The 24,340-nt window shown below is 37.5% G+C and overlaps 2 protein-coding genes across 2 annotated transcripts in view; one reads left to right on the top strand and one right to left on the bottom strand.

Annotated features, from left to right (window-relative positions):
• The window catches only part of stxbp1b (syntaxin binding protein 1b), a 29,879-nt gene extending 11,800 nt beyond the window's left edge, over positions 1-18,079 (bottom strand). The window contains exons 1-13 of the mRNA XM_046842067.1: positions 17,923-18,079; positions 8,401-8,450; positions 8,166-8,247; positions 6,610-6,686; positions 4,719-4,797; positions 4,400-4,503; positions 3,723-3,871; positions 2,986-3,070; positions 2,699-2,829; positions 2,482-2,589; positions 1,291-1,351; positions 1,138-1,203; positions 908-988 (exon numbers count right to left, since the gene is read on the bottom strand). Of these exons, the coding sequence (XP_046698023.1) occupies positions 908-988; positions 1,138-1,203; positions 1,291-1,351; positions 2,482-2,589; positions 2,699-2,829; positions 2,986-3,070; positions 3,723-3,871; positions 4,400-4,503; positions 4,719-4,797; positions 6,610-6,686; positions 8,166-8,247; positions 8,401-8,450; positions 17,923-17,959 (1,110 nt within the window). The 5' untranslated portion in view covers positions 17,960-18,079. The remainder of the gene's footprint in view (positions 1-907; positions 989-1,137; positions 1,204-1,290; positions 1,352-2,481; positions 2,590-2,698; positions 2,830-2,985; positions 3,071-3,722; positions 3,872-4,399; positions 4,504-4,718; positions 4,798-6,609; positions 6,687-8,165; positions 8,248-8,400; positions 8,451-17,922) is intronic.
• Positions 18,080-23,814: 5,735 nt separating this feature from the next.
• niban2b (niban apoptosis regulator 2b) overlaps positions 23,815-24,340 on the top strand; it is a 42,792-nt gene continuing 42,266 nt past the window's right edge. Inside the window, exon 1 of the mRNA XM_046841585.1 lies at positions 23,815-24,147. Within this exon, the coding sequence (XP_046697541.1) occupies positions 24,093-24,147 (55 nt within the window). The 5' untranslated portion in view covers positions 23,815-24,092. The remainder of the gene's footprint in view (positions 24,148-24,340) is intronic.

The following is a 24,340-nucleotide window of genomic DNA, read 5'->3' as shown; positions in this document are numbered from 1 at the left end:
AACCAGTAACAACTAGTACACAGTTTTGATGTGAATAAAGTAGGTACAATGTATATAATAAAATAATACAACAAAATAACTTCATAAAATGTTAATATAACATGCTATGACACTATATATTTACTATGATGAAGACAGCAAATGTACAGGTGGTCAATACAAAACTGTGTACAGAAGTGTCGTTAAAGATTATTACTATGCAAACTATGAGATAAAAATAAAAATCTTGTAATACAGAAAGTGAACCTGTTCTTCATGTCAGATAATACAATAATGAAGTTTGACATAATTTAGCTCAACCCGAGCTCTCGCCGTAAATCACATAAAAAAGAAATAAGCCCCTGACATAACAGTTTAAAGAGAAATGAGTTTGGAGCTATTCATGGCTAGGATCAAAACAGACAACACAAAGTACCCACTTCTTTAAAGTACGTTTGTGCTAATAATGTTTATAAAAAATAGGAATGAATATGCAATGTTATATTAATTGATGTAAATGTTTTAAATGATTTACATGTTAAGGTGTTTTGACTGTATTTATAGCTGTCCTCTGAGTTTTGAGTAACCCTATACTTTTAGATGAATATCACAAAAATCTACAAGAACCTTGCTATCAGCTGCCTTTGATCATTACAGATAAAGGTCACATTGTTATTTCTTTTACAATTTGTGATTGTTTTTTACTGCCTTGTCAAAACTGGGCTAAAAAATATCTAAAGCTGACTTTATTCTGTTTAACAGTTTGTCTGTGGGGTTTTGTTTGCGTCTGCAATATTTTTTAATTTAAAAAAAATGTTAAAGCTTGCATTAAAAAAAAAAGGCTCTGCAAAGCTGCTTTGGGACAATGTCCATTGTTAAAGGCGCTATACAAATTAAACTAAATTGAGTTGAATCAAGTAAACCCTACCTGTTCCACACGGCAGAGTTTGTCCACTGTGCCCTGGTAGTGCTTCATACAGTCTTCTGCCAAGTGGAGGTGAGTAGAGTACTATAAAGCGAAGACAATAATATAAAATCTGTCTGATTCATACTAAAGTCACTTGTGGCTCATGTTCTGCTGCTGTGGGTAGTGTCCTATGGATACACTACACAATATCCTAAACGTAGCATCCTTGCTTCAGGGAATCATCACTTTACCTTGCTCAGTTCCTTCTGATACTGTGGCATCTTCTTCAGCATCTGGCTCAGCTCCTTGAGCGTGGTCTGTAATGCACACAAAAAGTTAAAATTCGGCAACCAAAAAAAAACATTATATGAATATAGACATATAAGAAAAAGTAGCTGGTGCACCTTCTCTCCTGTGTTCATCTTTTTACTAGAAGAGAACTCCTTTAGTGATTTTGTCACGGCCCTAAAAATAGGAAATCGGGAGACTCTTGTCAATAAAGAGTCAAAAGATTATGTTCATAAAGTCTTCATGTACCAAGTGACGTGTCGAGTAACTTTTTAAAAGTCTTTATTTGACAGCTATACGTCACTGTTTTGTTGATTTTCTCCACTAAGCTTTGATATAGTGATTGCACTTAATGGTCAAAAATTAAGAACTGTAACAAATGATAATAAAACCAGACCAATCATGCTGTTCAATGATAAGATGGGAAACAGTGCACAGGACAGTAAATGATAACCAGTGTGATGCCAAAGAACAGTTTAGTAGTAGCTAAATGGTAAGGGTCTGAGTTACAGATTGGAAGGTATTGCCAAGATGCCATTCTTGGACCCATGAACAAGGCCCTTGACCCTCTGTGGTCCAGGGGTGCTGAATCATGGTTGAACCTGCGTTTTGACCTCAGCTAACATTGCTGGGATATGTCCCAAAAAGCCCACCCACTTAAAATCAGTCAGTTTAAAAATACTATTAATACATAGATATAAAAGATATTGTATAGTAAATAATCAAAATAAAACCTACATTTCTGCAAACAAAGGCAATGTGTAATTGCAGACAATGTCTGTGATGTACAGAACAATAGGTAGTATAAGATAATAAAAAGATAAAAAAAAAGAAATTGGGATTATAGAGTGGATAATGTGTGTAAATAAGAAAGTGTGTGTGCACCCCATGGAGAAAAAATGAAAGAAAAACAGAAAATGTGTCTCATTACTTCAATACCATAATTAATTTCCCAACTTTGTGTCTTTTATGTGGTTATTGAGAGGCACTTGGAGTAAAGCTTTTGCCGAAACAATATTAGCCTTACTGATGACAGGCACCACTGCTGTACTGATCAGTTGAACAAAGGCTTATCTAAAGCCACCCAGATCTCAACCGCTTAATATGGGGGATACATAAAAACTCCTTGGATAGGAGCTGGTAGCATAAGAAACAAATACATTTTGCTTTATAGAGGTAATTATTAATGTTGTGCTGCAGCAATCTACAGTCATTAGCGACAGCTGAAAATTAGGCAGGTAATTACATGAACACTTTGTCATCATTACGTCCACATCAAGAGTTCATAAACCGGTGTTTAGACTTACGTGGAGACTTCAGCAATGTGTTTGTGCCTGAGCGTGACCCACAGGTCATCATCCTCATCCAGCAACACTTCCTTGATACGCGTGTCTCCCATTCCAGTTGTCTCGTATCTGATTGAGAAACACACAGCATTATCTGTACTAATACCCTAATTCCTCAATAAAACACCAGGTGACCAGGCCTGGAAGCATTATAGGTGACTTTATATGGATAGGTTACTTGTAGACATCGTTTTCGATGGGTAGCAGGTCATAGGCCATTGCCTGAAAGGTGAGCTCGTGTAGCACTGGAGAGACAGGATCAAATCCCCTGTCTAGAATCAGCAGCTGAGAACGGGCCTTATCTGGTCCCTGGCAGATATAGAACATATAGAGATTGACCACAAGATGAGAGAATCATAGAGAGATTAGTCTGTTTTACTTCATTCGTTCCAGCAGAGATATTTGCATAATCTCAAGCCAATTTGTTTTGGGAATTTAAATAATGACTTAATTTCCCTGACTCACCTCACCCATAGTGGGATCATCTGCCTTATAGCCATCCAGCTTATCCTGGAGCATCTGTGCCAGAACGGCACTATCTTTATACTCTCTGAGAAAACACACACACACACACACACACACACACACACACACACACACACACGCACACACACACACACACGCACACACACACACACACACACACACACACACACACACACACACACACTAGGGATGAAGTACGCAAATTGGACACAGCACTTTTATACCAAAAATTCAGCTCAGTGAGCTGAAAAAAGATGACGGTTAGTTTGCTTCTTAGCCGCTATTGTCCAATGCATTCTGCTGGAAAAGTGCCAATAACTAAAATAATAAGTAACCTAGTGGTGTTTGAAAAGCTGGCCTTCTTTCAGGAATAAATTGTTACAATCAAAATGAATTTATATCTACCATTCTCTATAATCTACCATTATAGAAAAATTTCCACATTTTATCAGATAGCATTGCAGACACCACAAGTGGTTACTAGAACTATATGTGAATATAAAATTAAACTTATTATAAATATACACAATTCATGGTCATTCTTAAATAGATTAAAAAAGAATTGTTGACGAATTTTTGTTCTACTTAAGGTATAGTAGGCCCAAATATCTGCACAATGATCGCCTTTTTTTTTTTTTTACATCTTTTTATATTGTCCAGTGTTTTAGGGATATTTGGCTTATCTGTTGTATGTGTGTGTATGCATGTGTTCTCACCCTCTGTATCTGACAGCTGGATATTCTTTCAGAGTGGCACAGAGGGTGGCAATCTGCTCAGCCAAACGCTCCAGCATCTGATTTTTTACATCTGTTTTAAACGGGCTGTAAAAGTCCTGAAAGGCATTGAATCTGTCCAAGGAAAATACCTACAGAATCACACAGAAATATCTCAATCAATTTTTTTAAAAGAATAGCTTTAATGTTAAGCAGATAAACTGAATATGAAAATATAAAATAAACTGAGAATGTGCTGCAATTTTACCCCACCAGTCTCCACCCCATAAAATACCCCAATCTACTAATCGTACTAAGACTAAACATTATTGCTCTTCAGGGTCATCAGGTTTAGACTAGTAAAACCTAATCCTCTAATGCTATACTAGATAAAGTCTAGAACAATCTAATTCTCCTTCTCTATCACAGTCTTGTAATACACTGCCCTGTCCCAGGTCACATAACCACAATCTGTCCCATATCTAAACACTCTCACAGTCCCATTGCCTGGTTTGAGGACAGGATATTAGCCAATGGGATGAAGGATTAGGGATGAGTTAGGGCCAGTCATTGCAGCTAGTTGCAAGATGTATTATAGAGGAGGACAGCAGTGGATTGAAAAAGAGCCATCTGGAGTATTCCATCATAAGCTCTGAGCTCCTGCATTTACACATGCTAACCTGTGACTCATAGGGCAGGAAGGCGGCGTTAATCTCGGTCAAAGTCTTTATCACTTTGGCTGCACGGGATTTGGTAAGGAGGCTAAACAATGAGTCTGGGATCGCTGAAAGAAAAAACAACATGTAAGTAAAAATAAAGAAAGTGTGATTAAACATGAAAAATTAAAAATTAAAACTATACCAGCTCTAGTTATTCTTGAACGAGTGGCACATTCATACTCTACAAGAAATATTTATTTCTCTCTCTTTGCTTTCAGCTTTATTTTTTTCTTTTTCAAATTCTCTTGTTATGTTCTTTTTTCTTTTTTCAAAAACTCACCATCTGTGAAGAACACATGAGCTCCTCTGTATGCTGGAGCACTGGGATCTCGGAAATCATTAATGAGCCCCTCTACAGACTGTAAAAACAAACACCAATGAAATACATGAAGACAACAAACCTTCACTGGAATTACGATACTGGTGATTACATTTGCTAGCTTCTATTATATTGCTGAGTAAGTTACAGACAGGGGACAGATTAAAGGAAAAACTAATAACTAGATGTTGGGCAACCATAAGCCACCAGTTAGTGTTTTGATCATAGTGGCTAATACACTGCCTAAACCTTTCCTCCAAAATCTCCTTTAGGTGATCAACTGGGAACACCATCTAGATATTAGTCATTTTCCAGACATTTGGCTTGTGGGTTTTCTTAGTGGACACACCCACTTGTGAAAAATAGGGCTTAGGCTTAGTGACTCATCTGGGCTAAATTTTCCACATTTCTACAGGTCAGTGTCTGCACATGCTCATTAGGTTTTGTAATGACAGGTTTAAGCACTGAAGCATGACAATGATATCCCACTCTGTGAAGTTGTTGACAGTCTGATCTCACCCTACACCAACATTCTGTCACCTTAAAAACTGTTGTTTTGTTCTTGACACTTACTGTAGAAGCATCATGGTCGAACCTAATATCCAACCCGGTTTATAATCTTTTTCATAGATTTAAATGCACAGGGAACTTTAGTCACTGTTCTTACTGAAACACAGACTGATAATGAATTAACATTATACACTTTTTTAAATATTCTTTGTATGATGTGTAAACCTGTCTGGAAACAAGTTCACACAGTCGTTGAAGATTTTCTTTCAATCTGTCACCCATATTTACATATATTGTGATAAAATATAATATTATTATGTACAGTCATTTCTATTTTCACTTAACAGTAAGTTTCAGGTCATTATTTAACAGCACCAGTAATTAATAGCCACTTTGTTTCTGAGAAACGTTGCCATACAATACCAATTTTAAAAAAAGTTGGGATGCAACTAAAAATAAAAACAGAATACAAGGATTTGCAAATCTCATAAACCCATATTTTATTCATAATAGAACATAAAAACATATCTAAAATGTACCTGAGAAAATGGATAAAAGGGAAAAGGACATTTTGTATTTAATGGCTGCTACATGTTCACCCATTGCCTCCTCTTTGCATGATAGAGCTTTAATTTGCATTTGTTAATAACAGGGTGAACTGTGTTCACAGACAATGATTTCTGGAGTTATTTCTGAGCCCATGCATTTATTTCCACTGCAGAATCATTCCTTAAATTAATCATTTTTAACGCAGTGATGAATGAGGGCCCGAGGATCGCCCCTCATCGCCCTTGTCCCTTGTGGAGATGTCTCCATATTTTTTTTTTATGGTTTTATGATATTTTGTACTGTATATGATGAGCTGTAAAAGTCTTCACAAGTTTATGTTGATAAACATTATTCTGAAATTGTTCCAAACTTTGTAAATGCAGTTTTTTGCAGACATTTTTACATTTTCACATCTGAAAGACTCTCTAAGAAACTCTAAGAGACTCTCTTTTTTAAACCTAATCATGTTACTGACCTGTTTCCAATTAACCTAATTAGTTGCACTATATCCCTCCAGCTATTTCTTTTTAGTTATACTTTCTTTTTCAGCCTTTTCTTGCCCAGTCCCAACTTTTCTGGATGTGTTGTGGCACAGAAATTTCCTAATTTTAAACATGTAATATGTGTTCTATGTTCTGTTCTGAATAAAATATGCAATTATGAGATTTGCAAATCATAACATTTACATTTTACACATTGTATTAAACAGGAATTTGATTTATAATTAAAGTGCTATCATTGTTAAAGAAACACTAAAATCATTAGCTTTTTATGATGAATAACTGAAAATAACCTCATCAGATGGAGTTAAGAGAAAAATCGCCTCCATAGTGGGAAGGGGTTCACGCCGTTTAGTGATGTCCTCAACAACTGCAGCAGAGCATGAAAAAGAAAAAAAAATAAACTTGATATCACAACTGGAAATAGGGTGCAAATTAGTGTAAATGAATGTGCCAGAAATATTGCAAGTGTCTTTCTGTTTGTCTTTTTTCTTTTTTATTCTCTTTGTAGAGCACAAATTTGAATTATTTGTAAATGTGAATCAAGACACAGGGGTGCGGGGAAAATCTCACTTTTGTGATAAGTCTACAAAAAAGTGTTTTTAATTATCAGCCAACACAATTTTGTTAAAAAGGCAACCTGTCTTATTTCCTGTGTTTTAGAAGCTGGTAGATGGATGTTGAGTACCTGTAATACTTTATATGGACAAAAGCTTTAGAACACCTGACTTTTTTAGCCACATGTGGTTCTTCCCCAAAATGTTACCAAAAGGCACACATTTGTATAGAATGTCTTTAAAGGCAGTAGCATTACATTTCCCCTTTATTTAAACTAGAAGACCAAAACTTTTTCCAGCATGGCAGTGTCCCAGGGCACAAACTGTTTTCCATAAAGAGATGAGATGAACTGGAATGCTGACTGTACCCCAGGTCAGACTACACCATACATCAGTACTGTACTTGATTTCACTAACACCTTTATAGCTCAATGAACACAAGTTTCCACAATCACACACCATAATCTAATGAAACATATTCCCATAAGAGTTATTATAAAAGCACAATGGGACTAAATTTGGAATTAAATGTTCAAAAAGCATATATAAATCCTATGGTCAGGTTACAAAAAAATGTTCCATATAGTTTAGTTGTATATAATATAGCTGTAATAATATTAGTGATACTTAGGACTAGTTTGTTTCATGGACATTCCACAATATAAATGGATGAAATGCATTACATTTTCTTGAAGATATGAGAAATTGCTGCTGTGGTATAAGAGGAATAAAATACTTCAGAAAAATGGGAAAATAGAGAACCATGTTTGGGTTTGTACAGTAACAAGAGCTTCACGTCAAGTTGCACAACATCATCCTGTTTATTATTATGATTATTATTATTTATTTGTAATTATTTTATACTAAAAGCATGCCCCAAATGTTTTATAATTTATAAATATAATTTATTATCATTACTTAATCATTTGTAAAATATAAATAATTCTTGTGCATTTGAAATTTCAGGCTCTTCTATAAGTCAAATAAATTCCTAGATACATTTTTTTACATCAACATCTATTATATTTTTAATTATAATCCAATCAATCTAGTATTTGCTATTCTGTCAAATGAACCAAACATAAGAATATTAACCCTATTTCAAGACATTTTTACTCATTCTTAGCTAGAAATAGTCTTTTATTGAAAGATAATTTAGCACATTTTAAGCATTTACCCTATTTTTGGTTTACTGTAAAGATAAAAAGAAATACTAAATATATCTTGTATTTTCACAATATTGGCACAATAATACACGAGTGTTTAATGTAAGTGCACTTGTTTGAACTTACTCGTGATTCCTTCAGACATAATATCAGTCATTTTGCAGCAGGATGAAACCATTCTCATGCTCAATTTGTCCACCACCAGCACCTGAGACAGAGTGTATTAATTGTATTAAGTAATAATACACACATTTTATTATTATACAGAATTCAATGTTCAGTTTATAACAAATACACTGCAAGTGACACATTTTTTAAAATCAATTTATTTCTTCCCACCAAGCGTTGAGGAGAAATTTACCTTCCATTCTCCTTTAGTTTTCACCTTCTTGATGACATCGTTCATAATTTCTGCAAGAGAAGCGTAAAGTTCTGAGAACTCAGGTTGCATGTTAACAGTACAATCTATTAAAATGAAGTGAAATGAAATAAAAGACAACACAATTCATTGAAAAATATACTTTTGAATGGCAAAAGAAGAATTTACCAAATTTACAATTTTGAAATGTAAGATTTAGATGGTGGAAATGCACTGTACAGCTGTAGTTTAATATATATAATATATATATTTATTTTGTTTTTATACAACAAACTATGTAATTTAACAGTATACAGATATATAAATGTACAGATGTTCAATTTTTTACATGAAAAATCCTTCCTTAGCATGAATAACAGCTTATTTGCTCTTGGCATCCAGACATTTAGTTTCTTCAAAATGTAATTTTATTTAGTTAAAATTGTTTTTATTGAATTTCATTCTATTTCATTCATTTCATTTCATTTCATTTCATTTCATATTATATATTTTAATTTTATTTTATTTTATTTGTATAGTGGTTTTAATGATAGACATTGTTTCAAAGCAGCTTTACAGAGATAAAGAGGTTATGAAGTTGTATAAGTTTAGTGCCTATAAGTTGTTCCTGATAAGTTTATCCTTAATAAGTGAGCCTGTGACGGCTGTTGCAAAGAAAAACTCCCTGAGATGGTATGAGGAAGAAACCTTGAGAGGAACCAGCCTAAAAAGGGAACCCATCCTCAACTGAGTGGCACCAAATATCCACTGAAAAATTCTCTCACTGTAAATTCAGCTGTAATGCTTTGCCATACCTCTTCTAAAACTTGCCAAAGGTGTCTTTAACTAGTTGTTAGTAACTAGACGTTTCTTAACCCAGCCATTATGGATGCACAAGCCAGTGCACTCTTAGTGCCGGTCCCAAGCCCGGGTAAATGGGGAGGGTTGCGTTAGGAAGGGCATCCAGCGTAAAACATGTGCCAAATCAAATATGCGGATCACAAATGAGAATTTCATACCGGATCGGTCGAGGCCCGGGTTAACAACGACCGCCACAGGTATCATTAGCCGACATGGTACCAATGGAAATTGGGCTACTGTTGGCCGAAGGAGGAGAAGGAGAGGAGGAAGACGTCTACAGAGACGGCAGGGAAAGGAGAAGTGGAGAGTGGAAGTTCGGGTTGGTACTTTAAATGTTGGTACTATGACGGGTAAAGGGAGAGAGGTAGCTGATATGATGGAGAGAAGAAAGGTAGATATGCTGTGTGTTCAGGAGACCAAGTGGAAAGGGAGTAAGGCCAGGAACATTGGAGGTGGATTTAAACTGTTTTATCATGGTGTGGATGGAAAGAGAATGGTATAGGGGTGATTCTGAAGGAAGAGTACAGTAAGAGTGTAGTGGAGGTGAAGAGAGTTTCTGATAGGGTGATGATCGTGAAGGTGGAAGTTGAAGGGATGATGATAAATGTCATCAGTGCCTATGCTCCACAAGTTGGCTGTGAGATGGAGGAGAAGAAAAAATTCTGGAGTGAATTAGATGAAGTGGTAGATGGTGTACCTAGGAAAGAACGATTGGTGATAGAGGCAGACTTTAATGGGCATGTAGGTGAAGGGAACAGAGGTGATGAGGAGGTGATGGGTAGGTATGGTTTTAAGGAGAGGAATGTGGAAGGGCAAATGGTGGTAGATTTTGCTAAAAGGATGGAAATGGCAGTGGTGAACACTTATTTTAAAAAGAAGAAGGATCATAGGGTGACGTATAAGAGTGGAGGAAGGTGCACACAGGTGGACTATGTGCTATGCAGTAGATGCAACCTGAAGGAGATTGGAGACTGTAAGGTGTTGGCAGGGGACAGTGTAGCTAGACAGCATCGGATGGTGGTCTGTAGGATGGTTTTGGAGGCGAAGAAGAAGAGGAGGAGAGTGAGGACTGAAAGAAGAATAAGATGGTGGAAACTTAAGGAGGAAGAGTGTAGTGTAAGGTTCAGGGAAGAGGTCAGACAGAGGCTCGGTGGTGTTGTAGAGGTGTTGGATGATTGGGCAACTACTGCAGGAGTGATGAGGAGGCAGCTAGAAAAGTACTTGGTGTGACATCTGGAAATAGAAAGCAAGACAAGGAGACGTGGTGGTGGAATGAGGAAGTGCAGGAGAGCATAAGGAGAAAGAGGTTGGCAAAACAGAAGTGGGATAGACAGAGTGATGAGAAAAGTAGGCAGGAGTACAAGGAGATGCGGCAGCAGGTAAAGAGGATGTGGCGAAAGCCAAGGATAAGGCATATGAGGAGCTGTAGGAGAGGTTGGACACTAAGGAAGGAGAAAAGGATTTATACCGATTGGCCAGGCAGAGGGACCGAGCTGGGAAGGATGTACTGCAAGTTAGAGCAATAAAGGATGGAGAGGAAATGTGTTGACTAGTGAGGAGAGTGTGTTGAGAAGGTGGAGGGAGTATTTTGAGCAGCTGATGAATGAGGAAAATCAGAGAGAGAAGGTTGGATGATGTGGAGTTGGTGAAGCAGGATGTAGATAGGATTAGTAAGGAGGAAGTGAGAGCAGCGATTAAGAGGATGAAGAGTGGAAAGTCGGTTGGACCAGATGACATACCGGTAGAAGCGTGGAGATGTTTAGGAGAGATGGCAGTGGGTTTTGACCAGATTGTTTAACAGGATTTTGGAAGGTGAGAAGATGCCTGAGGAATGGAGAAGAAGTGTGCTGGTACCGATCTTTAAGCATAAAGGAGATGTGCAGTCTTGCAGTAACTACAGAATTAAGTTGATCAGTCACACCATGAAGTTATGGGAAAGAGTAGTGGAAGCCAGGCTGAGAGAAGAGGTGACCATCTGTGAGCAACAGTATGGTTTCATGCCGAGGAAGAGCACCACAGATGCCTTATTTGCTTTGAGGATGTTGATGGAGAAGTATAGAGAAGGACAGAAGGAATTGCATTGTGTATTTGTGGATTTAGAAAGCGTACGACAGAGTGCCAAGAGAGGAGTTGTGGTATTGTATGAGGAAGTCAGGTGTGTCAGAGAAGTATGTGAGGGTGGTGCAGGACATGTATGAGGACAATGTGACGGCAGTGAAGTGTGCAGTAGGTCGACAGACTGGTTCAGGGTGAAGGTTGGACTGCATCAAGGATCGGCCCTGAGCCCTTTCCTGTTTGCAGTGGTGATGGACAGGTTGACGGACGAGGTCAGACAGGAGTCTCCCTGGACTATGATGTTTGCGGATGATATTGTGATTTGTGGTGAGAGTAGGGAGCAGGTTGAGAAGAGCCTGGAGAGGTGGAGATATGTGTTGGAGAGAAGGGAATGAAAGTCAGTAGGAGTAAGACAGAGTACATGTGTGTGAATGAGAGGGAGGGCAGTGGAGTGGTGTGGTTGCAGGGAGAAGAGGTGGAGAAGGTGGAGGTTCAGGTACCTGGGGTCAACAGTGCAAAGTAATGGAGAGTGTGTTAGAAGTAAAGAAAAGAGTGCAGGCAGGGTGGAGTGGGTGGAGAAGAGTGACAGGAGTGATTTGTGATAGTAGGGTATCTGCAAGAATGAAAGGAAAGTTTATAGGACTGTGGTGAGACCTGCGATGTTGTATGGATTAGAGACAGTGGCATTGAGTAAAAGACAGGAGATGGAGCTGGAGGTAGCAGAGCTGAAGATGTTAAGGTTTTCGTTGTGAGTGACGAGGATGGACAAGATTAGAAATGAGTTTATTAAAGGGACAGCGCATGTAGGATGTTTTGGTGACAAGGTGAGGGAGGCGAGACTGAGATGGTTTAGACATGTGCAAAGGAGGGACATGAATTATATTGGTAGAAGAATGCTGAGGATGGAGCCACCAGGTAGGAGGAAAAGAGGAAGGCCAAGGAGGAGGTTCATGGATGTGGTGAGGGAAGACATGCAGGTAGTTGGTGTGAAAGAGGCAGATGTAGAGGACAGGGTGGTATGGAGACGGATGATCCGCTGTGGCGACCCCTAATGGGAGCAGCCGAAAGAAGAAGAAGAAGAAGTAACTAGATGTTTCTTACTGACCTTGAGATGCAGTTCATAACAGAGCATTTCAGTAGGATTTAGGTCCATGATAGCTAACACTCCAGCCGACTGTTTGGTCATGTGCTTGGGGTCATTGTTTTATTGTATGGTGAATTTGGATCCAGCTGCAGTTAAAGTATGGAATGGTAGCTATGTTGTTTCAGTATTCTTTTCACCCGTAATATATTGGAAAAGGGTACCAATATTACTGGAAGGAACTGTATAAAATGTTTAATATATTTAGATAATTAGAAACAAACATTAAGAATTAGTTTGAACTTTGAAGCAAACTTTAGTAGTTTTTGTTAAGTTACAAATATAAAAAAATAATGTTTATATTCAAATGTTTGCCCTAAGAATATAAAAAAGGTTCAGATTGAAACTGAACCCTACAGCAATATATATTCAAACCCTATTAAGTTTAATTATATATGGAATAATGTGGTGTATATTTAATGTTCTTCTTGCTCGGCTGTGATTTGGAAAGTGGGTGATAGTGAACGCACATCAGCCATACTCTAAATATACCAGTGTGCCTGTTAATCTGTTAAGTGTCTCACACCTGCACTTATTCTCACACACACACACACACACACACACACACACACACACACACACACACACACACTCACACACAGAGACAGATTCACACTTGCAGTCGGTGAAGTCATATGACTGCCAGGCAGAACAGAGTCTAAAGTGTGATTGAAGTCTAGACCATTTCTTCTGATAATACATAATAATATACTATAATGAATTATATTACATTTACTATTGTAAAGTAACTGTGTTTGGAACAGAATACATAAATCCAATATGCTGCTGTGTGACATTGAAACTTTTAAAGTTTAGAAATGTTGGAACACAAAGAAAATTAGAAAAAAAGCTGACACCAAAAAAAAAAAAAACACTTTTTAGGTCAGGCATACTATCAGTGAAGCAAAAAGTAAAAAAATGATATGTATGAGATATTAGCCTAAAGTTTGTTTATATTTGTTAGGAAGGTGTCACTAATTGCATGGTATTCATGCTGAGTATACCTTCTCTGATTTTCCAAAAAAGTGCCAATACTTTCGGGATTCACTGTAGTATTGAAAGCGCATGCTTATTATATGCACCAACAGGATACTCGGCTATCAAACGAAATCAAATAACAAGCAGAGAGCAAATTTTCCAATTTTCTCCTTAGGTGTGGCTCATTAAGGCCTCTTATAAGACAAGTATATAAACAATCCACAGGCACTCTCACAATGTGAAGTCTTGCCATTGTTTGTCATTAAGCTTTTTATACCGTGTAGAGAAATCTACTTATTTATTCTTAATGTTTTATTTTATTTAATATTACTTATTAAGCAGGAGTGTTGACCTGTGAATGTTTGAGATTGCTTAAATATAAGACTTTAACTAATTGATTCATAATTCACTTTGATTTTTGAATTAATGCAAAATAAAAAGGCATGTTTGAGACATGGTTAAAGAAAGTATATTGTTTTGTGGGCATATTAATGTTATTGTATGCATAGTGAAAATATGAAGACGTGTCCTCTGTCTGCATTTGTGCTGTGCTTAAAAATGTTACACTGATTTGAAACATTGAAGTAAACAACATTAGAAACTCTTGTCTACTGTGCTTAAGGCACTACAATGCTTTAAAAAAGATGACATCATTAGAAAAAAGCTCTTATTTAATTCACTGAGTGAGACACAGCAATCACTGCCTTAATCTCTTTCCAATCCTCTTACAAAGCTGGTATTTTTGTTTTCTTTCTCTCTCTCTCTCTCTCTCTCTCTCTCTCTCTCTCTCTCTCCCTTTCTCTGAATATTTTGATTGATTCTAAAAAGCAATGCAATACTGCTCTTTGCGTAGAAAAAACATCAAGAGCCAAGAGACACATTTATGTCATACATATAAAATGCCTTATTTAAGTCGGACTATTACATTTCAAACTACAACCGAAATTTGCCAGCTGAACGAGCTTTCACTGGTGCCTAATTCAAGTGCAATCAGGTGAATTGCAATCAGCTGAAAGAGAAAGTGGCACATAAACAACATAGCAGTGTGGTTGCTTAAACATGAGCAATGTGATTACACAACAGCTCCCCATCTTATCTAATTTCACAGGATACATTCCAGTCACTGGTGAACAAACTATGAACACCAGAAATGTTTAATAAGGTCATTATTTGTCTACTAACCAAGAGCTATACATACATTTTATTAGACTGGCTAAGGACATCAGATTATGGAAATGCTGTAATTCTCTAGTTAACAGGTGCTTTTTGGGTTTTGACTATGAATTAATAATGAATTAACTGTTTAATATTAATAATAGTTAATAATACTTCAGAATGCTCAATTGTGATTAAAACTAGTGATTATTTGTGTACTACGAGTCTTGTTTAGTGTCTTGTTAATGTTCCAAAACATTGTATCTAACAATAAACCGAAATTTGTTTATTATTAATGTAAGCTGTAACTGTTGTCAAATTGATGTAGTAGAAAGGGAATAAAAAATTATTTGATGTGCTGTTATTTGAAAATAATCAACCACTTCAAAAGTGAATTTCTTACATAATTTCTTATTATTTTCTTCAGAAGTCAGAGAAAACTCTGAAAGAATAAATTTGTTGAGCCTCTTTCTCATGTCTGTCTCTTTCTAAGGATTTTACTGGCTAAGGTTATTAGAATGCAATGTATGTAGTTTTGTGACTTTCTGTCAAAAGTTGCATTATCTGTATGATGTCATTACCAAAGCTAAATCAACAACATGTAAGTAAGATCCCATTCCAACTAAAATACTTCAGGAAGTGTTACATACAGCTGGTGAGCCTCTTCTGAATATTATTAACTCCTCACTATCTTTAGGTCAGGTCCCTAAACCCCTCAAGTTAGCAGTTATTAAGCCCCTCATTAAGAAACCTAATTTGGATTCAAACACGCCATCAAATTACAGACCCGTTTCAAATCTCCCATTTATGTCTAAGATTTTAGAAAAGATTGTCTTTGCCCAGTTATGTTCCCACTTACAAGAGAACAATATCTTTGAAGAGTTTTAGTCAGGTTTTAGGCCCCATCATAGCACAGAAACTGCTCTAGTTAAAATCACTAATGACCTGTTTTTAGCTTTAAGACCAAGGCTACATCTCTCTGTTAGTTTTACTAGATCTTAGTGCTGCATTTGACACTATAGGTCCATCGGTTACCATTTTGTAGACTTAAATGGAGAGCTATCCAGGTTAATTCAAGTAAATTATGGCGTATCACAAGGTTCAGTTCTAGGACCCCTGCTTTTCACAATATAGTCTTCTAACACGCTACAATCCGTCATGCTCCTTGAGATCTCTGGACTTCTAGTAGTTCCTAGAATAGCAAAGTCCACTAAAGGCGGTAGAGCATTTTCACATTTAGCTCCTAAACTTTGGAATAGTCTTCCTAAAAGTGTTCGGGGTTCAGACACACTTTCCCAGGTTAGGTGCAGATTAAAAACTTATCTTTTTAGCAAAGCCTACACATAACACATCACATCATAACCTTGTGCTCCAGTACATCTGATCACATGCACATTATCAACTTGTGCTGTAATATCATGAACAGCAGCTACACTAATTCCTCTCCACTGCTTCTCTTTCTCTCCCTATCCCGAGGCATCCTGAGGTTGCTCTAGCCCCAGTCATGTCCCACCTTATGAAGATTGTGGACCTTTAAAGAAGTAAATGCCGACCCCGCAAACATCCCGAACCACCCAGAGACATACCAGCGCCAATTGGAGTTTTGACATTGGACCTCTTTGAGTGTTTAAAGGCTCTGGCATGGAGAAGCTGGTGTTGGATCTGTGATGATCAAAAATGTTGAGCTATTTTATGAGTTGCCCAGTAGCTCCTAGTTTTATTACTACAAATGACTGTAAAAGGCTGTAGAAAGAACATAACTCATAATTTTACATTCCAGTGCTCATGTTAGTTCTCTCTCTCTCCAGTGTTCTGTATTGTTTAAAGACTATAATCACACTCTTGATGCCACCCAAATGAGGATTTGTTCCCCTTTTTGGGTCTGGTTTCTCTCAAGGTTTCTTCCTCATAAGATCTAAGGGAGTTTTTCCTTGCCACAGTTGCCATGGCTGCTCATCAGGGATAAATGCACACCCTTCACCTTAACTGTTAAATTCTGTAAAGCTGCTTTAAGACAATGTCTGTTGTGAAAAGCACTATAGAAATAAACTTGACTTGCCTTATATGAATTGAATGATCATTGCTAGAAGAAAGGTTGTAATGTTTATATAAAAGGATCACATTAAAGATACTAATATAAGCAAATATATTAAGTAAAAGAAAACTGTCCTCATTTCACCACATTTTGTCGGTTTGTAAAGATCGCTAATGTTACCAAACAAATTAGGAGTTAATAACAAAATCTTTTCTCCGAAAACAGAGCTTTAATATTATCATATACGAGCTAGGAGCGGCCTCCAAGTTCCGAGTCTAATCACCTTGGAAAGGCTTAGATGAGGAGGAAACATTCCTAAAATTGTGAAAGGATGAATCAAGGAAAACTGCAATCCAGGGCAAATTCTTATTTTGTTCGAAAGGAAATTATTTGTGGCAGAAAGTGACTTAAAAAAAAAAAGAACAACCAGGAAAGGTCTTTTAAATGCACTTTGTAACATTGTAGAAAAGGATTTTTGCAGCTCATCATGTTTATTTATGTTTATTATTAAATTATGTTCATCCTCAGTTTATTGGACAATTATACTAAACAGTTGATGTAAAAGCATTTCCAGTTATGATCACATTTACATTTTTGGTCTATTTTAGAGGTCTTCGTCCAGCAGTCCATAAAAGCAGACGAGCACTTTATAATCTGAGGCACATGGTTGCCAGATTACAGCTATATTTCCACGACCAATAACTAAAGAATTTCCCAAAAACATGAAACCAAACTTTGAACATTTTAAAACAGTGTAATGCAGTGGAAGCATACACAGAGATCACAGGTAAGAATCTAAAAAAATGAGTATTCCTTGACTATAAAACCAAGGTGAATTAAATGCACAAAAATAACATCTGGCAACAGTGAAGACGGATTAGTGCGAGGGTACATCCGCTTTATCAGGTGGACACAGAAAATAATAACCAGACAAGAAGCGTAATAAAGAAAGACTAATCATAAGAATAATCTTCTGCGTTCAATAAATCAGAGAAGTGTCAGTGTGTTATTGATTAATACTCATTCATTTTACAGGATATGAACAAATGCCATTCAGTCTTCATTGCTGCTATATTCAATCTATTTAATTTCTAGACAGACATGAAATAAGAATTCATCACGTGTTTTTAGGACAGTCTATTATCATGTTATCTCCATTCATTATTAGCTCATCAGAATCGCAAATTCACTACAGCGTCATAAATCATCGCAATAAAGTTCAAGTCCAGTTCGCTTTTTCCGTGTATTAGAAAGAAAAGAAAACAGAAACCTGCTTGGTTTTAAACCGATAAATACTTACTTTCTCCGACAATCGCTTTCAATCCGAGAGGAGCCATGATCCAGAATACGACTATTCCTCTCTCTCTCTCTCTCTCTCTCGCCCTCTCCCTCTCTTTCTCCCCCTCTCTCTAATCTTTATCAGAATCCAAGCGCTTTACAATCTCAGTCCAAACTCACCAAAGCACCACCATTAATATTCTTCATCATCATCATCATCATCATCATCATCATCATCATCACCACCCAGACTCAGTGAGCAACACATTCACAATTCATAATCAATCACAGGAAACCAGAGCCATAGCTTTAGGCAAAAGGATTCAAGGTTTCTTTCATGATTTGGATGTTTTAACCTCAGATACTGCTGCAATTCTCTAAATGAAGGACTAAACGTCTAGCTAAACAAAGTCTAGGTGAACAGCAGGGTGATAAAGAGAATTGCGCTTTGAGAATTGATTGGACTGTAGTTAATGTCAACAGTCTCCTACACTGACTCAGGACTACAGTTTGCTTCTGATCATCATCACTGCACCCCGCAACATCGTATATCTGCTTCAAATGGACATTCGGTGCAACCCAGATGAGGATGAGGTTCCCTCTTGAGTCTGGTTCCTCTCAAGGTTTCTTCCTTCTGCCATCTCGGGGAGTTTTTCCTTGCCACAGTCGCTCATCAGGGACAAACTTACTTACAAAGAACATATTTAGTATATCCAATCACCACATTATCTGTGTAAAGCTGCTTTGAGACAATGTTCATTGTTAAAAGCTCTATACAAATAAAAATGAATTGAATTGAATAAAGATGAAGTGAACCCAAATCTGGAAAAGACTGGACAGAATTTGAAGGAGGAGTTGTAATAATTGCATTCTCAGGTCATTATCCAGACTGAGACACCCTGGATATAGTCTATTCTAGCTCTACCGCAGGTAAAGACATATTCAGATCAGTGAAGCTGCCATACAGGAAGTAAGGTTGTATCTCAGCAGGAGCACACAACTTAGTAGCCATCTTCAGGATGATGACCTGAGGCTGCCATTATTACAACTCCTCGTCCTCAGGTGGGGTTGAAATAGTGACAGGATAAACAACTTAATTTGTTTCCAATGAAACTCTAAAATGCTCTAAAATGCACTTCATCATACCTTACCGTACATCATTGTGTTTAGTCGGAGTGTGTTCATTTACAGCTTGCAGAAGTTAAATCACAGGTGCTACTAAACCATAACCAAATGTTTACATACACAGCATTTATTATTATATATTAAAAAAATGTTTGCTCTATTTTATAGTCATATTTATCTCTGTGTACTGGTCAGTGTAGCATTGATATAGTTTTATTGTGTTGTTTTGTTGCACTAAATATTGTTTGCACACATTTACACACATGCACTTTATGTAATGTTCTGTGTATAGGTCCGTTTGTTCTAATTCGTTTTCTATTACCTGGTTGGTCCACCTTGGTCCTGGAAGAACATTGTTTAGTTTCACTGTGTACTGTACTGTATATTGTTGAGAATAAAAGCCACTTGATTTGTTTGTATAGATGTTATTTTATATTATTTCTATTACAGAAAAATGCCCTTTAATTATTAATATGGCAATGCTTTATCTGAGGGAACGTTCACTTAGCATTTATGGAAGGAGTCTCCAATGTCAGTGCTTTGTAACTTTCAGAATTAAAGCTGAAGCTGTGACTGTAACTTTAATTTTCCACTAGAGTCCATGTTCACAATTACTTTTTGATTATTAGATTATTAAAATCTACATTCTGTTGAAATGCTGTAAGCATGTTTGTTGAGAGGGATTAATAGTATTATCAAAGGTGATACTATACATCACAATGCAAAAGAAATATATTGCAATGTAAGATTTATATTAGGCATGTTTGGGTATGTACCCATTTCCTAAAACTAAACAAATTCAATACAATTGCAGATTCAAAGGGGACATTGTAAATGGATTGTAAATAGTGCAATCTATTTAAAATATACAGTGAGGAAAATAAGTATTTGAACACCCTGCTATTTTGCAAGTTCTCCCACTTAGAAATCATGGAGGGGTCTGAAATTGTCATCGTAGGTGCATGTCCACTGTGAGAGACATAATGTAAAAAAACTATTCCAGAAATCACAATATATGATTTTTTAACTATTTATTTGTATGATACAGCTGCAAATAAGTATTTGAACACCTGAGAAAGTCAATGTTAATATTTGGTACAGTAGCCTTTGTTTGCAATTACAGAGGTCAAACGTTTCCTGTAGTTTTTCACCAGGTTTGCACACACTGCAGGAGGGATTTTGGCCCACTCCTCCACACAGATCTTCTCTAGATCAGTCAGGTTTCTGGCCTGTCGCTGAGAAACACGGAGTTTGAGCTCCCTCCAAAGATTCTCTATTGGGTTTAGGTCTGGAGACTGGCTAGGCCACGCCAGAAACATGATATGCTTCTTACAGAGCCACTCCTTGGTTATCCTGGCTGTGTGCTTCAGGTCATTGTCATGATGGAAGACCCAGCCTCGACCCATCTTCAATGCTCTAACTGAGGGAAGGAGGTTGTTCCCCAAAATCTCGCAATACATGGACCCGGTCATCCTCTCCTTAATACAGTGCAGTCGCCCTGTCCCATGTGCAGAAAAACACCCCCAAATCATGATGCTACCACCCCCATGCTTCACAGTAGGGATGGTGTTCTTGGGATGGTACTCATCATTCTTCTTCCTCCAAACACGTTTAGTGGAATTATGACCCAAAAGTTCTATTTTGGTCTCATCTGACCACATGACTTTCTCCCATGACTCCTCTGGATCATCCAAATGGTCATTGGCAAACTTAAGACGTGCCTGGACATGTGCTGGTTTAAGCAGGGGAACCTTCCGTGCCATGCATGATTTCATACCATGACGTCTTAGTGTATTACCAACAGTAACCTTGGAAACGGTGGTCCCAGCTCTTTTCAGGTCATTGACCAGCTCCTCCCGTGTAGTTCTGGGCTGATTTCTCACCTTCCTTAGGATCATTGAGACCCCACGAGGTGAGATCTTGCATGAAGCCCCAGTCCGAGGGAGATTGACAGTCATGTTTAGCTTGTTCCATTTTCTAATGATTGCTCCAACAGTGGACCTTTTTTCACCAAGCTGCTTGGCAATTTCCCCGTAGCCCTTTCCAGCCTTGTGGAGGTGTACAATTTTGTCTCTAGTGTCTTTGGACAGCTCTCTGGTCTTGGCCATGTTAGTAGTTGGATTATTACTGATTGTATGGGGTGGACAGCAGTGGCGGCTACTGGTCTGTCAGAGAGGGGAAGCTCATTTTCGGCCTACATCATAAAATTGTCTATTTATTTAAAAGTAAATTCTGCCCAACGTTCCTTTTCAAGAAAATGGTCTGTGATCCTGTCGTACCAACTAGGAGTCTTTTCAAGTGACTTGACCAGTGTCCTCTCAATGGCCAGCGGAGCTAGGCTGCTTAAACGGCCTTGGCCCATTGTGTTTCGGGTGTAGGACTTGAGTCGCTTTAAACAGGAGAAGCTCCTTTCTACACCTGCAGATGTAGCTCCAATTGTTGCCACTAATGAGAACAGTTTGTAAAGCTGAGGCATTGCACTGTCCAACTCCATGTCTTTAAGGAACACCAAGTAATCACACAGCTTTCCCCTGTTACCCTGCAAGTCCTGATCTGAATACAGGACTTGAAGTTCTGACCTCAGTCTTCCTGAATCAAAGTGATGGCCATGAATGAAGGAATGAATGAATGAATGAACGATCTAAAAAAATATTAAACTCTGTAAAACTGAAACAAGGAATGTGGTGTATAATTGTGTGAAATGTATGATGAAAATCAAGCAATTTCGCCAAGCAAATATCAAAGAAATAGGTTGCAGCAGTTTTTATTTCGACTGAACTTGAGAAATCCGCGATGGGACTGAGCGCGAATAGCTTCAGTGATTCCTTATAGTACAGAATCGCTGTCAGTCAAAAGGAGATGCAGTCTTTCTCCAATCATCACGCAGAAGCTCGGAGTCCGGGCCAGCCCACTCCCCATTCACCCCCAGAGACGCTGAGCGTCCGTGGGCGGGACATAATCGCAGCGTTTATCCAATGACCGTCTAGTTTCGAAGCGCTGAAAAAAACGTTCAAAGCAGCCCCATTGAAGTCAATGGACGCTGGGCTTCAATAGGGAAATGCACTGTGACGCTGCGGGAATGTATGAGAAGGAAATCGAGTCAGCCGACCTGCTATATGTAACTGATTCTGAACGAACTCGTCTTTGAGATGAACGTTTTCTAACGCATTTTTAGTCAATAAAATGTTAATACAATAGTACATATTTGACCATTAATTTTGTGACATTATAAGGGAAGCCGAGCTTCCCTTGCAGTCTTAAAGAAATCGCCTCTGGTGGACAGGTGTCTTTATGCAGCTAACGACCTCAAACAGGTGCATCTAATTTAGGATAATAAATGTAGTGGAGGTGGACATTTTAAAGGCAGACTAACAGGTCTTTGAGGGTCAGAATTCTAGCTGATAGACAGGTGTTCAAATACTTATTTGCAGCTGTATCATACAAATAAATAGTTTAAAAATCATATATTATGATTTCTGGATTTTTTCTTTTTTAGATTATGTCTCTCACAGTGGACATGCACCTACGATGACAATTTCAGACCCCTCCATGATTTCTAAGTGGGGGGGGCTTGCAAAATAGCAGGGTGTTCAAATACTTATTTTCCTCACTGTAGATGTGCAAAAACATATATTCCAAAACAAAGCTTTGGAACAAAAAATTTTTAATCTGATTAAGAAAATAGTCAGATTTAAGCATTTAAATGGCACATTTATCTGATTTAATGTATGATAAGAGATCAATACTATCCCTTTTATTTCAACAGGAATTTTAATCAGATAAACTTATTCGTCTTAACTGTGTTTTTTCGTCATTAATCAGTTCACTAACAGATTATTTGGTTGCATTAAGTTGCTTTGTATGTACTTCAGAGGTCTAAATCTGAATTTATTCACATTTTGTTCAAAATATTTTAAGAGTGGAATCTATAAGTATGGCTTTGTGATGTGCAGATTTGAATTTGTAAGATTTGGATGAAAATTAGCAACAGTACTGCCTTGTTTTCCTTAAAATGAACACCAAAGGATCATTGTTGTCACTGAATAAAAAGAAAAAAATAATAATAATTTGTAATTATACAAATAATTATTTGTATTTGATTAAGTATGCCATTGCGCACTTTAAGCACTAGATGGCGCCAAGTTCATATTTTAACCCCCTACAATTGAGCAAAAATCCCACACGTATATTTTGAAAGTTTGGCAAGAATTAAAAAAAAGTTTGCCAGTTCTTGTCCAATCGTGCAAATACAGACATGGATTTCGTAATTATTAGTCGAGGTTTTTTTTTTGTTTGGAACAAGTGGAACGAAACGTGGAACAGGTTTGACATCTAATTTACATTTGAGGGAACAAAGGCTGTTATCTAGATCAATTCATTTTCAGGGTAGTCATTTTTTTTTTTCAGACTTAAAATCTACATTTTTTATACACAGACATATTTTTATGTGATTCTGATGCACAGTAGATGTGTGTTGTAGAAGGGAATAAACACTAAAAGAAATGAGATTTATACATTTAAATGACAATCATGAATTGGTTCCTGCTTCGTCTTCTTCAAAGTCACTTTGAACATCTGAATCCTCGTACCAGCGCGTTGTTACGTCACAATGTGTTACGTCACAAGTTCAGCTCTGGTCAACTTGTATTTTGTGCACTGGGATGCGTAACCTATATTTTACTGGGCTCGCATTAATCAGGGCTGTCCGTAAATTCTGTTATGTTTAGGATGAAAACCGAAGCTCCACCCGTGATTAAAGGGTGTGGTTAAACACACACACACACACACACTCTTACTCTTTACCTCCTGTACTAAAACTCCACCTTGGCCATAAGCACTGGTCCTTAGAAAGGCAGGGCCTCGATAAAACACCATCAATCATAGTTGAGGGTGTGTCCCGTACACGCTCCATGATGAACTGAGCTTCTCGTTCCTTGTGACTCACTTCATCGCTTCTCCACTGTCTGGTTTGCAGAGAAAAGCGCCGGAGAAGAAAAAGTAAGCAGCTGCCTTTGGAAAGTTTTCTGAAACGGAAGAGACTGGATATATATCGCTGATTTGGTCGCAATGGGGGATTTGATCTCAAGCCACCTGGATGAAGGCAAACGGGAGATCATTACAGGTGAGTGTTTACAGATCCGACTTCTGTTAACAAACAAACAAACAAGAAGCACACTTCACACCCTGCGATCCTGTTGTGGATCTTAAATCATAAATTCATAAATGTACTTTTCTCCAAGGCTGGAATTCATCATGACCTCATTTCCTAACACATAGTGCTTTTATTATGGTTTTTTATTAAACACCAGTGTACA

The sequence above is a fragment of the Silurus meridionalis genome, chromosome 27 (assembly GCF_014805685.1).
Source record: "Silurus meridionalis isolate SWU-2019-XX chromosome 27, ASM1480568v1, whole genome shotgun sequence".
NCBI lineage: Eukaryota > Metazoa > Chordata > Actinopteri > Siluriformes > Siluridae > Silurus > Silurus meridionalis.
This window is presented reverse-complemented; position numbering and strand designations above follow the sequence as displayed.